General features: G+C 37.3%; 2 protein-coding genes across 7 annotated transcripts in view; one reads left to right on the forward strand and one right to left on the reverse strand.

Moving 5' to 3' along the window:
- Nucleotides 1–8883, reverse strand: part of gtf2h1 (general transcription factor IIH, polypeptide 1) — a 58515-nt gene extending 49632 nt beyond the window's left edge. The window contains exon 1 of one of the 4 annotated variants that reach the window (XR_011345722.1): nucleotides 8709–8879. The gene's annotated coding sequence lies outside the window, so the exon portion shown is untranslated. Of the gene's footprint in view, nucleotides 1–5903; nucleotides 6025–8708 lie in introns of those variants that run through there. The other 3 variants (XR_011345726.1, XR_011345742.1, XM_069901316.1) reach the window with 3 other exon arrangements.
- Nucleotides 1–17715, forward strand: part of LOC138744767 (L-lactate dehydrogenase A chain) — a 77367-nt gene that overhangs the window by 52781 nt on the left and 6871 nt on the right. Inside the window, exons 1-2 of one of the 3 annotated variants that reach the window (XM_069901421.1) lie at nucleotides 8907–9183; nucleotides 15745–15878. In XM_069901421.1, the coding sequence (XP_069757522.1) occupies nucleotides 15750–15878 (129 nt within the window). In that variant the 5' untranslated portion in view covers nucleotides 8907–9183; nucleotides 15745–15749. Of the gene's footprint in view, nucleotides 1–8906; nucleotides 9184–10794; nucleotides 10903–15744; nucleotides 15879–17715 lie in introns of those variants that run through there. The other 2 variants (XM_069901411.1, XM_069901430.1) reach the window with 2 other exon arrangements.

Consider the following 17715-nt stretch of genomic DNA (forward strand, 5'->3'; position numbering starts at 1 on the left):
TTGTTTGTCTGGAGCAGCTGGGGCCGAGGCACTATGTTTTGCAACAAGGATTAGAGAACACTGTTTCATCAGGTTATACTTGTGCATTAAGATGACAATAAACTGGACTAGTTATTGAAAATATCCATTACAATTTTCTCCAGCTAAACCCTATAATAGTCTTCAACTATTATAATTCTTTTTTTAAATTTTTTTATTTTTCACACTATAAACCATATTGACCAAGATACATACAAACGTTTTTTCTCTTGAATATATAGTGTCATTTTCTCGCCCTTTTTCCCCCTCCCTTCCCTCCCTCCCTCCATCACCCCCTTTCCCATTTATTTGAAGTTCAATCTATAAGATACATTTAACCCGTTAAACAATGTTGTCACTTAATAAAAATAAACAAGAAATTTTACTGAGTCAGTTCTTTTCGTTGTCTTCTCCTTCTGTCATTTTAGGTGGTGGAAGTCCATGGTAGGATTTCTCTATTGTATTTCATGTATGGTTCCCATATTTGTTCAAATATTGTGATGTTATTTCTTAAATTATGTTATTTTTTCTAATGGAATACATTTATTCATTTCTATGTACCATTGTTGTATTCTCAAGTTGTCTTCTAATTTCCAGGTTGACATAATACATTTTTTTGCTACAGCTAGGGCTATCATAACAAATCTTTTTTGTGCTCCATCCAAATCGAGTCCAAATTCTTTATTTCTTATATTACTTGGAGGAAGATCTCTGGGTTTTTTGGTATATTGCTTTTTGTGATTTTATTTAATATCTGGTTTAGATCTTCCCAAAATTTTTTCACTTTCTCACATGTCCAGATTGCATGAATTGTTGTTCCCGTTTCCTTTTTACAGCGAAAACATCTGTCTGATACTGTTGGGTCCCATTTATTTAACTTTTGAGGTGTGATGTATAGCCTGTGCATCCAGTTATATTGTATCATGCGTAACCTCGTGTTTATTGTATTTCTCATAGTTCCGGAGCATAGCTTTTCCCATGTTTCATTCTTTATCTTTATGTTTAGATCTTGTTCCCATTTTTGTTTAGGTTTACCGTTTGTTTCCTCGTTCTCCTTTTCTTGCAGTTTAATGTACATGTTTGTTACAAATTTTTTAATTATCATTTTGTCTGTAATCACATTTTCAAAATTGCTTCCTTCTGGTAACCTCAGACTGTTTCCCAATTTGTCCTTCAAGTAGGTTTTCAGTTGGTGGTATGCAAACATTGTATCGTGAGTTATATTATATTTATCCTTCATTTGTTCAAAGGATAATAATTTATTTCCTGAAAAACAATTTTCTATTCTTTTGATCCCTTTTCTCTCCCATTCTCTGAAGGAAAGGTTATCTATTGTGAAAGGGATTAGTTGATTTTGCGTCAATATTAGTTTTGGTAGTTGGTAATTTGTTTTATTCCTTTCTACATGTATCTTCTTCCAAATGTTGAGCAGATGATGCAATACCGGTGAATTCCTATGTTGCACCAATTTTTCACCCCATTTATATAGTATATGTTCAGGTATCTTCTCCCCTATTTTATCTAGTTCTAATCTGGTCCAATCTGGTTTTTCCCTTGTTTGATAAAAATCTGATAGGTATCTTAATTGTGCAGCTCTATAATAATTCTTAAAGTTTGGTAGTTGTAAGCCTCCTTGTTTGTACTATTCTGTTAATTTATCTAGTGCTATCCTCGGTTTCCCCCCTTTCCATAAGAATTTCCTTATTATTTTCTTTAGCTCCTTGAAGAATTTCTCTGTTAGGTGAATTGGTAATGACTGAAAAAGGTATTGTATCCTTGGGAAAATATTCATTTTAATACAGTTTATCCTTCCTATCAGTGTTAGTGGTAAGTCTTTCCAATGCTCTAAGTCGTCTTGTAATTTTTTCATTAATGGTTGATAATTTAGTTTACATAGATGGCCGAGATTTTTATTTAGTTGTATACCTAGGTATCGCAATGCTTGTGTTTGCCATCTAAATGGTGATTCTTTTCTAAACTCTCTGTAATACACATTATTCATTGGCATTGCTTCACTTTTATTTGCGTTGATCTTGTACCCCGATACTTCTCCATATTCCTTCAATTTCCTATGTAATTCTTTTATTGATATTTCTGGTTCTGTTAAGTATATTATAACGTCATCTGCAAATAGACTGATTTTATATTCCTTCTCTTTTATTTTTATCCCTCTTATTTTATTTTATGTTCTTATCAGTTCTGCTAGTGGTTCTATAGCTAACGCGAACAGTGAGGGAGATAGTGGACATCCCTGCCTTGTTGATCTGCTTAAGTTAAATTGTTTTGATATATATCCATTTACTGTCACTTTCGCCAATGGCCCCTTATATAATGCTTTAATCCAATTAATATATTTCTCTAGTTGGCTGAATTTTTGTAGTACTTTGAATAAATAATTCCATTCCACTCTGTCAAAGGCCTTCTCTGCGTCTAAAGCAACCGCTACTGTTGGAGTTTTATTTCCTTCTACTGCATGAATTAAGTTAATAAATTTACAGATATTGTCTGTTGTTCGTCTTTTTTTAATAAATCCAGTTTGGTCTAGTTTTACTATTTTTGGTACATAGTCAGCCAATCTGTTTGCTAATAGTTTAGCTATTATCTTATAATCTGTGTTAAGTAGAGATATTGGTCTATATGACACTGGTGCTAGTGGATCTTTCCCTGTCTTTGGTATTGCTGTTTTGCATGAATCTGGTATATTTTGTGTTTTATCAATCTGGTTGATTACTTCCAGGAGGGGAGGAATTAATAAGTCTTTAAATGTTTTATAGAATTCTATTAGAAATCCATCCTCTCCTGGTGTTTTATTGTTCGGTAGTTTTTTTTAATATCTCCTGTAATTCTTCTATTTCAAATGGTTTTATTAATTTATTTTGCTCCTCTGTTTGTAATTTCGGTAGTTCAATTTTAGTTAGAAATTCATCTATTTTGTCTTCTTTCCCTTCATTTTCAGTTTGATATAATAGTTCGTAGAATTCCCTGAAGTTTTCATTGATCTCTGTTGGATTATATATAATTTGTTTGTCCTTTTTCCTTAATGCCAATACCATTCTTTTAGTTTGTTCTGTCTTAAGCTGCCACGCTAGAATTTTGTGCATTTTTTCCCTAGCTCATAATATTTCTGTTTTGTCTTCATTATGTTCTTCTCCACCTTATATGTTTGTAGTGTTTCATATTTTATTTTTTTGACTGCCAATTCTCTTCTTCCTTTATTGCTAATTCTTTTTCTGTATTTGTTATTTCCCTTTCCAATTGTTCTGTTTTCCGATTGTAGTCCTTCTTCATCTTAGTTACAAAACTTATTATTTGCCCTCTGATGAATGCTTTCATTGCGTCCCATAGTATAAACTTATCTTTCACTGATTCCGTATTTATTTCAAAGTACATTTTAATTTATCGTTCAATGAATTCTCTAAATTCCTGTCTTTTAAGTAGCATGGAGTTTAATCTCCATCTATACATTCACGGTGGGATGTCCTCTAGCTCTATTGCCAATAACAGGGGTGAGTGATTCGATAATAGTCTAGCTTTATATTCCGTTTTCCTAACTCTCCCTTGAACGTGGGCTGATAACAGGAATAGGTCTATCCTTGAGTATGTTTTGTGTCTACCCGAATAATATGAATATTCCTTTTCCTTTGGGTGTTGTTTCCTCCATATATCCAAAAGTTGCATTTCTTACATCAATTTAATTATAAATTTGGTTACTTTGTTCTTTCTGTTAGTTTTTTTTCCAGTTTTATCCATGTTTGAGTCCAAATTAACTATTATAATTTTAACACTACTTCAGATTGTTCACTATCAAACAAATTTCATTCAAAGAGTTCAGAATTCACATCTAAAACTGTTTACTGAAATTCTCCTCTATGATTTAACTCCAAAATGCAATGCTGTTTTGGCCAAATTCCCACCTATCTTCCACACAAAAACCCTTAATTTTATGCACCGAACAACTTAATCCCCTGTATTAATGACTCTCAAAATTCCAAATTTAAAATTCATGTTTAAATAATTATTCCAGTCTCAGCCTACCCCAATTCTAAATCCTTGTGAACCTACCACTTTCCTCTAGTGGTGGCAGTACTGCAACACTTAGTCAAATACTATTTCTAGCCCTCCCATCAATATCTATATATCACTTGCTGGAGAACATCAAATTTTATGTAATGATAAAGTTGTCTGTTATTTCACGTGTAATAATTGAATAGTGTGGACCAATTTTTAGGGTAAAATTTGTAGGGGGAGGTCCATCTATTACACTTGTACGACATTTGATCATGATAAGTATCTGCATTATTCGAGGCATTTGGGTGGGCGACTGGCCAGGACCGTATTCAGGGCATCAGGAGCTTGAATGGGTGGATGACTGGGGTGTCGGGGCCGCAGATGGGCGGGCGGTCAGGGAATTGGGAACTCAGATGGGAGGACGGTCAGGGTATTGGGAGCATGGATAGATGGACAGCTGAGGTCTAAGCGAGAGTCTATGGTCGGGGCATCGGGAGCTCGGATGGGAGGGCGGCTGGGACATGGAGAGAAATGGTATCAAGTCTTCAGGAGCTTGGGAGGGGCAGGTGACTGGGGCCAAAAATAAGGGGGGGGGGGTCAACTTTTGCACGATATCAATTATTACATGCATGTATACAGTATATTTTTAATTTCAAAGAGTATTGAATCTTCTTCCAACCTAAGAAATTTTCATCAAAAAGAATACATCTGAAATCACCTTCTTGCCCACATCTATCGTACATCCAAAACACTTGCTCCATCTTCAAAACCTCAAACAGTTCTAAACTCTCAAAATTATACTCCAATCCTTTATTCTGAAGGGTCAATCCTCCTCATTTTCTGCAGCTGGCTTTCCTTTTTTTTCCTCAAAAATTGCTGGTATTTCCTTCAGCAGATTCTTCCAGACCAATTTAGCCTTTAGGACCAAACACTGTCTGCACTCCTCAATGCTTTGCTATTGACTTCTTTCTCATTTAACATTGTAAGTCATCATTCTCACCCTGCCTTAATATTTCTCATACATACAAATCCTTAACTCAAGCCATCTCATTTTGGCCCATATCCTTGCATTAAGCTTCTCAAAAGAAAAATCTTCCCTATTAAGCATTGGCTTTGTTTTATTTCTATTTATTGGTGATGACATCTTTCTAAAATGTGAAACTCTACAAAAATGAAAACTGATGCAATTGGTGATTGTACTGCCTGGATCGTATTACTTCCACCCATCTAAGGTACTGAGGGTACAAAAATCTATAATTATATATTTCTACTTCAAATCAAGATAAAACTCCACAGATGCTGGAAATTTCAAATGATAAAAAATGCTGAGGTTTAAAAAAAATTTGATGAAAGGCCATTAAATTTGTTTTTCTCTCCACCAATACTACCTGGCCTGCTGTGGAGCATTTTTCACTTTCATTGAATTTCTACTTTGTTTTCTTGTACTAATTAATAACTCATTCTTGTGTTCATCTGTGAGAAGAATATAGATGGGAAATTAAAATCTTCCATTTTTTAATTCAAAGAGGCAGTAGTAAGCATTTAAGAGTCAATCTAATACAGGAAGTAAATTTCCTTTCGCCCAAGAACACAATACGACTTGTGTTCAACCTTGGAGAATCCCACCGAGTCAGGATGTAATGCTCATCAATATTTTTTCATACCAGCCAGTTAGTAGCTTCAATGAGTCAGAATACCAGTTAATTTCAGAATGGTTCTGTTAAAACCCAGATGAAGTTATTGGCAAGTAGATGCTGCTGAATAATAATGTTAACAGCACCGTCCATCACTTAACTGATGATTAAGAAAATGTTTAGGGAAGTGTTTCAGGCCCCAAATAACAGAGAGGGAAGAGAAAGAGGAAAGTTGTGCTTTACCTTGTGACTGTACATAAAGGTGAGTTGCTACTGGTGTAGGAATAAAGAAATCTCTTGGTGCCTTCCACATTGATCACCGCCAGTGGGCTGATATCGCCTCCAACCGTGCATCTTGGCGCCTCACAGTTCGGCGGGCAGCAACCTCCTTTGAAGAAGACCGCAGAGCCCACCTCACTGACAAAAGACAAAGGAGGAAAAACCCAACACCCAACCAATTTTCCCTTGCAACCGCTGCAACCGTGCCTGCCTGTCCCGCATCAGACTTGTCAGTCACCAATGAGCCTGCAGCAGACGTGGACATACCCCTCCGTAAATCTTTGTCCGCGAAGCCAAGCCAAAGGAAGAAGAAAAAGGAAGAAAAATGAAAAAGACATGAATGGCAGTTAACAGGAGAGTGAAGGTTAACATGACACCATGTTGGATTAAGTATAATCTGTTGAATGCAAATTCTGCTTGAGTGGATGGTGATAACACAAGGAACCCTTTTGCAATTCTAGGCAAGAGGAGAAGGAACATGAGTGCAGGAAATTAGGTGGATGCAGATGAATTATAGTGAAGGGCAAGTTACAGTTGATATTACAAAGAAGCCTGACAGATGGAAATACTGATATGGTGAAATGATCAGAACAAATACAACTGAAAAAAAAGTCTTTCAGGTAGGAAAAAAATCTAAAAAGTAGCTGTGGGATAACACAAGTATAACCACCCACATGTACCTAATTGAAGTAAAATCACAAAGTGGGAGAAACTCAGCAGGTCAAACAATGTCCTTTATATAGCAAAGGTAAAAATACATAACTGACGTTTCAGGCTTGAACCCTTCATCAAGGTATCAGTCATTTTTTTCAATAAAAAGTTTAGCTATGGAAACCAAATATACCCAGCCTGATTTAATGCTACTGAGATGATCTTCCTCAACTATTTTCCTGGTACAATGGATAACTTCAACTGAGGCATTTCATGCTCTCATAATGACCCATGAGGTTTCTTCAATTAGCTGCCAATTTTCAAATTTCTGACTCTTTATTTCCTTGACTTTTCTATTTCCATTTCAGAGAAAACTAATGGATGTTGCTCCCATCCTCGTTCTTTCAAAAACTGCATTCCATTCTCCCCCAGTTTCTGACTTGTGCATTCTAATGATGCAACACGACACATGCTTTCAATTCATTCCTCATTTTCTTCAACTATAACTTATCCACCTTAGTTTACAGGGCTCTCAACCAAATGTGTTCTATATCCTGCATTATTGCTTCACTGTTCCATCTTAACAACCTCTACTTCATCACATACTATATCTCCAAAATTGTGTCACCAGAGTTTTTTTCCATTTATTCTTGACATGAACATCTCGTAATGCTTGCATTTATTGTCCATTCCTATCACCTCTAAACTGAGAAGGCAATTAATAGTCAACCACACTGATCTGGTGTCACCAAAAGTCAGATTGGACAATTATAGCAGATCTTCTTCTCTAATAGATAGCTTTCCCATCTGCTGATGTGTTTCCTTGCTCTCCTTCTCTACCTCCAGGATTCTCTGGTTCAATCTTCCATATTCACTTAATGTACTATCAAATGAACTTCTCCCTTCCCGATGTTCAGGGTTCTTAATATTTTATCACTTAGCCACCAAGTTCTTCCAATTAATGTGCTATATTCTCTGATCATATGGTGAACTTTAAAAAAAAAACATTTGTCAATGCACATGTCCAAACTTCTGGTTGCAAGCTCCCTGAATCCCATCTCCCAATTCCAACTCTTACACGTGTTCTTTGTGTTCAAATGAAATAAGTAAAAATTCTGTTACTAATCTATGGGGACAATATAGCCTCTAGATTCAACATCAAGTCCAATACAGTAACTTTAAATTATTATTCTGCTTCTCCCTTTTACACCCATTCCAGGCCAACATTTTCTTATTTACTCTCCAATTCACGTTACATTATCTCCTTTGTCATGTGCTTCAACGTGCATTTTACCCTATCATATGCTTTAACTGTATGCCCTTTTTGCTCCTTTCACTGTTCCTTAAAAACTGCTTTATCAAAAATAATCTAAGATGTTAACTCGTTTTCTTTGCCCACCTGACTGGAGGTTTTTCTGCTTTTTCTATTTCAGATTTCCAATAACTAATTCTACACTAATGTCATTGAAATGTCAGTAATACATGGTGTTATCCTCCTCACTGACATACCTGTACTTGAAAGTTTCCAAGGATAACAAGTACATAAGTGTGCAGATTATTCCTTGATTCTGCACTCCAAACATCCTACCTAGATGCTGAATTAAATCTCTATAATGCGATATTACTGAATGCATATTCCATTCCAAGAATACTGGCATCCTTTTGAAAGCAATGGTTGGTACACAAAATGGAATAAACAGCATCTACGAGGCATCCGATGCAAAACAGAAAATGCTGGAAGCACTCATCAACTCAGAAGGCATCTGTAGAAAGATACGAAGTGAAATCCAAGAATAGTTCTGACGAAGGATCCTCGCCTCGAAACGTTAACTCTCTTTCACAGATGCTGCCCGAATTGCCTGATGCTTCCAGCATTTTCTGTTTACACTTACACAAAATCCGGGTATCGTCACTATTAAATGCAGACACCATCTTGGATATAGTGGCACGATATTATATGTATATAATCTACCTCACGTTCACTAACACGCTAGTGGGTGTACTTTCTAGCCTAACACACTGCTGGGTGTAGTGTACACCGAACATCCTGCTACACGTACATTCTACACAAGATCAATTATTCCCGTGTTCGTGTCCCCGTGTCTTATTCTCAGATACCTGTTAACGCTTCTTTCCTTCAGAATCCGATTCCAAACTCGACTCCAACTTCTCTTACACCCACCATCAACATCACCTTTGCGTCTCTCCGAACCCCTCCCCCGGAACTGTACACCCACACAACTGGGCCGGGCACAATGGTTCCTAGCGGCGGCGGGCCCTCGATGCCACGTGACCGGCAGTGACGCATTGGGCTCGGTCGGAGGGCCGTGCGGCCTCCATTTCGGCGAGGAAATCTCATACTTGGGGTTAAATTGACGATTTGGCGTTGCTTTGCATTCCTGTTTGCATGTTCAGTTCGTACCGAATGAATGCCTTCAGGTAGAATTAGGAGAAAAAGAAGATTAAATGTCAAGCAATACCAGCTCGAGGACAAAAGCACTGCAGATGCTGAAGTCCGAAAGAGAAAGAAATTGATGATAAAAGAGAGAAGCAGCCAACGTTTCTGCAAGAATCGTTTTGTTCCAGATTTTAGGTGCGGTTGACACTTTGACCAACATTTCAATGCCCATGATGTTTTCAGTCAAATTCCTTTCCCAGCCCTTATTACTGCAAATTCAAGCGAATAACTAATTTCCCATGGAACTGTATACTGGACTAATTTTACTGCTACTTCAAGTAACAGCCTCGTGGGAGGAAAAGATTTATGCCTGTGCCTTTTGCTATTTATATTGACCTCTGCTTAGAATTCTCATCCTTCAAGATTTCAACGGCACTAAATCTCTCCTTGACCGCAAACCAATCCCATTTCCATTAATCTCATCATATTTTCCTGCTACTCTGCCTTAAAATCATATAAAAATGTAGTGATCAGATTCGGACAATTGTCCCGATGAAAGTAAATTAGTAGTTTATTAAAAAATCAATTTTGCTTATATAGTGTCCAAGACCCGCTTGAACAGTCAAAATGCGGAAGACCGAAGATTATAGGAAACTAGTTTCCTTCTTTCTCTATTTCCATGTCCTTTATAACTTCTGGCATGGATACATGGAGTACTGTATATGTTATACAATTCCTTATGGAACAGCTGGTTCCATAATACTGTTGAATTGAATCAATTTAATTATTTGCCTTAACAGTGACCCTCGTATCGTTCTTTGGCTTGGCTTCGCGGACGAAGATTTATGGAGGGGTAATGTCCACATCAGCTGCAGGCTCATTTGTGGCTGACAAGTCTGATGCGGGACAGGCAGGCACGGTTGCAGCGGTTGCAAGGGAAAATTGGTGGGTTGGGGTTGGGTGTTGGGTTTTTCCTCCTTTGTCTTTGTCAGTGAGGTGGGCTCTGCGGTCTTCTTCAAAGGAGGTTGCTGCCCGCCGAACTGTGAGGCGTCAAGATGCACAGTTTGAGGCGATATCAGCCCACTGGCGATGGTCAATCTGACCCTCCTATCAAACGTAATCAAAATAGCATATGGAAAATAGCCCTTGCACAGTGGTTCTGGACCTCCAGCTCAATATGCATTTTCTCCTGGAAGCTCATCTTTCACCTCTTCAATGTGAATCTGTGGAAATTTAACTTTTTTTGAAGGCGAGGGAATGTTTAATGGGTTTTTGTGTGCGCATAATAAATGGAACAAATCAGGAGCAAGGAGCGCTTTGCTTTGGGGGAAAAAGATTTTAGAAGTTCCAGGTAAATTCATGTAACCCATTTGAAAATACATCATAATGGCACCTCGGCTGTAAGACATTGCACAGTTTCCATCATCAACCTGTCCGATCTTGACTAGGAATCCTACCGGACGCTGAGGAAGCCGCGCTGTTGAGGTGACAGACAGACAAGCAAGAAGGCAGCGTGACAATACGTTTAAAAGAATGGCGATGCCTGACATTTTAATCACAATCCACGATTTGTGTCGAAAAGATTAGGAAAATTAGATATACCCAGTAAACGATATATTTCTGTGGCTGTGCACTTAATGGATAGGAATGTTTTAGAATAATCTATTAAATTACCTAAGTAGTTCGTGTCCCAAATTGTTTAATATATCCCATCCAACCACGTAATACGTGACTCCAGACACGATCTGCCTGATCAACCCCATTCTAATATAGCGGTAGGGCTCCGTCCTTTCTGGGCTCCTACCTTGCGTGACGTGTGGACAGAGGCGTGGTGGACTATGACGCAGGGTTTAAAATAGGAGCGTCTGCGAAGCTCAAGGCTCACTGCAGCATTTGGGCAGCGAAAAAGGAAAGGTAATAGAAAGAAAACGCTTCAATATTCGTAAATGGCTGCATGCAATTTTTCGGAACGAACTATTCCATCTTATAAGCGTAAATATTAACCTAAGTCGAGGTAACGGTTAGCACCAACGATCGGGACCAAGGTTGGAATCCCGACCTGTCTGTACTGACTTTATACGTTTACCTCAGTGGCTCCGGTTTCCTCCCACCAGGGAATTGGGCGGCACAGACTCGTGGGCCGAAAAGACCTGTTACCATATTGTTTCTTTAAGTAGTATTTGGGGGAGAGGATCGGTGGGGAGGAGGTGAGGGTCAGTGAGGAGGAGGAGAGCGTCGGTGAGGAGGAGGAGGAGGAGAGGGTCGGTGAGGAGGAGGAGGAGGAGAGGGTCGGTGAGGAGGAGAGGAGAGGGTCGGTGGAGGGAAAGAGAGGAGAGGGTCAGTGGAGGGAAAGAGAGGAGAGGGTCGATGGGGAGGAGGAGGAGGAGAGGGTCGGTGGGGGGGAGGAGGAGGAGAGGGTCGGTGGGGGGGAGGAGGAGGAGAGGGTCGGTGGGGGGGAGGAGGAGAGGGTCGGTGGGGGGGAGGAGGAGGAGAGGGTCGGTGGGGGGGAGGAGGAGGAGGAGGAGAGGGTCGGTGGGGGGGAGGAGGAGAGGGGGGAATCTTAGAGGCTTGGATGTTTTCAGTTAGGACATCAGAACCAAAATTCTGGGTCACTGTTATTTCTTCAGCATTGTGTTTTTCTCTGATATACGGGCTATTTTGGGGATGCACACTGAGTCAGAACTACTGGAAGGACCATTAACTCCGTGAAAAAGACACTTTGGTCTGCCTGAAACCTCTGGGTCTTTCAGTGGACAGAAATGTTGGTGCGGGAATGCTACTGACTAGCCAGTACGTGCTGAGGGGGCTCGCTGAAGCTTGGTGCAGCCATTGTTAGGGTGCTGTGGGGAAGGATCACAGTCCAGAGTTCTTTCATTCCTGGATATTGAGAGTCAGAGACTGAGGGGAATCCCCTCAAACAACAGAGGGGCAAGTAGTGACAAGATGCTAAAGTGATGACAATGGTGTAAATAGAAATGAATGTACAGTGATGGATATGTAACTAAGGGTGGGAACATACTTGGAACGGTTTTTCTTTTGTAAATAGTTTATTGTGAATAAAGTTTTTTTAAAAATCTTTACTTCGCATGGACACAAGACCTGCTGAATTCCTCCAGTATTTCTGTGTTTTTACAACATTGAGAATATCAATGTGATACAAAAGGCTTTTTTCAGAAATCCATTTGGATTGAGGAAAATTTGTTTCCACTCCAACTTGATTGGCTCTGCAAAGTCCTCTCAGATGACAGATTTTGCCATGTTAGGGTAGGGAAGCCTGAAGGGGTGAGTTCGTTTGGATGGCCTCCACATACTTTACCTTAGCGACTTGGCACCTTTCTAGATATTACTGTTCCATTTTGAATGACCACAAGCTGGGCTTTTCCATGAGTTTGTGAGGGGATTACATCTTTTAAATTGTTGCATTTTGTGAGCGGAGAGGGATAAGGAAAATGTACTTTCCTACAGTCACATAAGATGTACCTGTAATTTGCAATTGACAGGCCATTTTGTATATTTTGGGGATTAAACCTGATTAGAGGAATTGAAACATGGCTCTTGAAAAGATGGTCTTTGAAAAGAAAGGAAACTGGAGATGGGGCAGTAGTCCATGGGAATGAAGGGATCAAGAGTTGAATGGTTGAAGAAAGAAGTAATGGGATTTTGAGAGGGATCAGTATCCATTAACTATATTTGTTCAGAAGGAAAATTGGATGAGGAGCAGATCATTGGGATTAGAGTTAAGCGAGAAAGAAGAGGGTCTCATGAAGAAATGTAAATTTGGGATTGGTTCAAGGATTGGCAAATGAACTGTTCTTCAGTCTTGCTGACAGAACCATGAGAGTGAGTGTAGAGGAGATGGGATAGATAGACTTGATATTGTTTGCAGTACAAATCCACAATTCTTTCCAATCATAGAATAGTTTCAACAGATGAGCAAAACCCAATGCAATTGGGCCTGCACTGATGATTGAAAATGATTGAATGGTGATTTTAAATGACTGAACTTGGTTTCATGACAGTTACACTTCTCCTGTGAGGAAAATATTGAAGTTGCACCATTGAGCTTTTTTTAGAATTAATAAAAAATAATAATTCTCAAGGCATTGAAGAACTGGAAACGTTAGTAATTCTCTGACCCATTCACCCCTCATCAGTTGTAGACTTGCTATTTTTCTCATGTTTTAACTTAATTAAAAAAAGTTATAAGAATTTCATAATGCCTTATTTGCAAAGCTTTTTTGTTGAAATTCCTTTATTGTAAAAATGCAGTTCCTGTTGGATCAGTAGTTACAGCTGCTCTGTAGAGAGTTGACTTTGTCATTTATTAGAATTGTATAAATAAAATTGCATTAGACCTGACCATTGTACTTAAAAGTGCATAAATGTATCATAAACTAGGAGATTTAAAACTGAATATCCTTTGTGCAGAAATTCTATGGAGGTGCATTTGTTTGGGGGGGGGGGGAAGTTTTCATTCCTCTACACAATTCTGACTATTTTTGTGTTTATCATAAATTTCAAGTCTTGACTTGAAACCCATCAGTTCAATAAAGACTATTTCATTTCAACATTCAAAATGGATTCTGTTTGTATGCAATTTTTTTTTAAAGAAGAAAGTAGTTTTGACTTTGGCTTCAGCATTTGAATACCACTGTGTGGTTCAATGCAAGAGTCTGATGATTTGGCAATTTCCTCCCAATTTTTCTCTGAAACTTCTGCAATCTAATAGGCATATTAGCCATTGTTTGAATTTTAGTGTACATGAACATTTAGCTATAATTATTTAAGGTTGTTTCCCATGTGTAGTTTTGAATTATTGAGGTTAATCTTCCTCTGCTTAATCAGTTTGCTGTAGCATCGGAATTGTTTGGCTGCTTTAAAATTAACTTCACCTCTGTGACTGTGTAGCTGATTGGTGTGGTTGAGATAGATGACATTCATTTTAAAGATTATCTGCTTTTTAATAGCAGAATTATGACCTTCACAGTTAATTTGTTAATCATTGTTTTGGAATGTTGCAAATGCCTTGTCTTTGTGTAATATAGACATTTACTTTTTGCCTTGCACCACCATCTTCTCAAATTTTATTCCTCCTTACTGGACTGATGATAGCTGACATTATCTACAGTTAGGCAGTAGATAAGGATTGAAGATCTGCTTTGTCTCTGGTTCTTGTGGGCTCTAAGGTAGCTGATTAGGCATCTGTGGGAACTGTTCATTTATTTTTCTCTGACTATGCATGTACAACTGACAAAATGGTGTTTATCTGGACCATGGTGCACACACCTACACAATACAATCACAACAATTTTAAATTGCATAAACATTTCAGAATAATTCCATAAATCAAGCAAGTAGCTGATGAATATGTGAGTGGGTGAGATAGTGAGATGGTGTTTAGCCACATAAGGCTTCTCTGGCCCCTGTTTTCAATACCATCTCAAATAGTCCTCTATTTTTTTTAACCAATCATGGACCAGATACTCTCAGGAGAAGGTTATCAAATACTGTATCATCTTTTGTCAGTATACTGATATGAAACATGCAAGTGCTTTTCCAATGCTTCCTCTTCTTTCCCCATTCCCTTCCTAAATGGCTATCTGTACGTAAAGCAAGTGTTGCAGTCAATCAGCAGCTAGACTTGACACAGTTGTATATTAAAATAGTGGTGATCTCCATATTAAGTCAGTATTATTTGTGAAAGTCCAAAGAATTAATGCAAGTTTTGAAATCCATGAGTCAGAAACAATTAATAGAAATATGAGACTGAGGAAACAGTTACAAATAAAATGTTCCAGAGAGAAGCTACTACAACTATATAATGTACCTAATCTATTTATTGTCACAGCTTTTTAAAAATTAATACCTATTGAAGTGAGATCAAGAGATGTGCTCTAGAAATGTAGAGGTGCAGAGGACTGAAAGTCCTTGTGGTCTATTTTGAAAGTCAAATGTAATGCTTTACTTACTCCCCCTAATATAAAATGTTCACCAATCCTCCTGAAGTGGTTGTTTCTAAACTGCATATCTGACTTCCAAGCCTGACCAAGTGTTTCCTATTTCTGGAATATGTTGTAATAGATAAAAGTTAATTTGACCAAATGAGAAACAAATGGTATTTTCTGTCAGCCTTCCTATTCTCAGATGTATTGGACCTAATTCCATTATCCAGATTATTTGTTAAATGCCTTTTTAGCTTTGTATCCAGTGATCAAAATTGTTTGCAAGGTTTTTGTATATCTCCTTTTCATTTCCTTGTTCTCATTAAATTACATTTTGTCCCTATTTGGTGTTGTTTTGCTGACTTGATCCCTTCTGATTTCTTACCTCCAAACATTGTTTAATTCATAGTGCTGCTTGTCTTTTATAACTATACTGTGAACAGAAGTTATCCTGAACAGATACGTAAAACATTAAATTATGCCTTTGCAATATGTCAAAAAGCTAATCAGCTTTTTGACAGACTTTTAAACGTATTAGAAACTCTCATCATGAGGAGTGAGTTCTTGGTAAAGATGAGTCCAATTTATTTTGGCATTTTTTTTTTAAAAAAAAAAGAGCAAGGGATTTGAGTAATAAATGAGTGCATTCAATTAGTATGTTGCATCAAGCAATAAGGGCAATTACTGACCTTGCAACTTGGAATCAGAAACCAAAATGTCCTTAAAATTTGAATTTTTGGTTAATTTATAATAACTAGCTCTGGGAAACAAGTTAGAGATGAGCAAACTGATGTCTGTTGTTTCCTGTTGGCAGCAAAAATGGCAACCCTGAAGGAAAAGCTAATTGGCCAGTTGGAGACCAGCCAGCAGAAATGCTCACATAACAAGATAACAGTTGTTGGTGTTGGTGCAGTGGGAATGGCGTGTGCCATCAGCATCTTAATGAAGGTAAGCCAAGTGACAAGGTTGGGCTAATTTGTCTATCGACATGTGAGCCCAATGAACCACTTTAAGTTGAATTGAAGAATGACAAGAACATATTGAAGAGGTATTAACCAATCAAAAAATCTTCTTCCATGATTCCTCTGGAGGATGAAACTGAAATTCCTCTTCCCAGGCCCTTTTAATTTTATCATTAGAATTTGATTGCAATCTAACTTGTAAATGTTACCTTATGAGAAGGGTTCAAATGAAAAAATGTATCAACTAAATCCAGTTGGTACAATGTTGGAAAGTTAGGCAGTATTCAGAAAATTTCTAATTTGGAAGTATCTTGATAAAAAATGACTTGGGTATATTAATAAACAAATCTAAAAAAGAGGTGATTCCTTTATCTTTGCCAAAAGAGAAGGCTTCATCAGCTACAGACTATATGAAAAAAATTAAGAGAAATGGTATTAGATAAAATTAAAAATTTTCAAGTCAATGAACTTCCGAAATTGAAACTAAATCCGTAATGTATGTTTAAGTATTGGATTGAATGTATGCCTACTAATCTTGGAAGTGTAAAAGGAAAAGCTGCTCCCAATAAAGAGGCTACTGAATACCTCTGCACGGAATTTAATTCCAAATCTACTCAATAAGGGTATTCAATTTATTAGGATAGTAGATCTAGAATATAATATAGTGGATGTTAACTGACTAATAATAGAGTCTAAGATTAGGTAAAGCCATACAACCATCTTTCTTTCATTTCTGCAGATGGAATTTACTAAATCTGGCATTCTTTTTATTCCAAATATAAGAAGATATTTTGGTCAATATATGTATATAAAAAAAAAACCTTTGGAATAAAAACTGGGACTGCTTAAAATAAGCAGATCTTTAAATGTTTAGGTAATTTTAACCCCAAAATAGGTAAAATGATCTTTAACCACTCTAAAAGATATGCAAAAATAAACGGGTACATGCATGTTTATCAGGAATAATTTCCTTTTATTCAATTTATAGCCAGAGAAACTACCAAATTGGGAAAGTAAAGACAACATTGGAGGAATAAATTCCTCAGGATCTGAAATATATACTAAAATATCACCTGCACATAAGATACTTTGTGAATTCTATCTCTATTGATTTCCCCAAATGTCACTGAAATCCCGAAGTGCTATTCCTCGGGGTGTCAAAGCTAAATTTAATAAAAGTCTAAGAGGACAACACTGTCTAGTTCCTTGAAATAACCTAAAAAGATTTTTGATTTTGATAAATCAAGTTAATCCAAGATATGAAACTAGGGCCAAAATTAAATATTTTCAAAACTTCAAACACATATTTCCAAAACTTCAAACACATATTTCCATTCCACTCTATCAAAAGCCTTTTCTGCATCTAATGACACTACACATTCTGGAGTTTTTAAGCGATTGGGAATAAATTATATTCATTAATCTACCGATGTTAAAATGTGAATACTGATTCTCTATAAATTCTGTGTGGAAAATATTCTTCTTCAGATTATCTTTATAGACCCATCTATTAGCTAAAATCTTGGAAAGGATTTTAGAATCATATTCAATTGGCCTATAGGAAGTGCAATCAGAAGGGACTTCATCCTTTTTAGGAATTAAGGAAATAACATAGCATGCCTTTGGCAAGGTTCTTAAAAGATAAGAATTACTAAATACCTTAAAGTCAGGGGGTAATTATATTAGTAAAACATTTTTTAAAACTCAATAGAATAACGATCCAGACCTGGATCTTTGCCAGACTAAAGGGTGGAAATTGCTTTAAAGAATTTTTATCTCTGAAATTAGAGTTCTCAATAAAAGTTGATCATTAGGAGAAAGTT

The sequence above is a fragment of the Narcine bancroftii genome, chromosome 1 (genome assembly GCF_036971445.1).
Source record: "Narcine bancroftii isolate sNarBan1 chromosome 1, sNarBan1.hap1, whole genome shotgun sequence".
Classification (NCBI taxonomy): Eukaryota; Metazoa; Chordata; class Chondrichthyes; order Torpediniformes; family Narcinidae; genus Narcine; species Narcine bancroftii.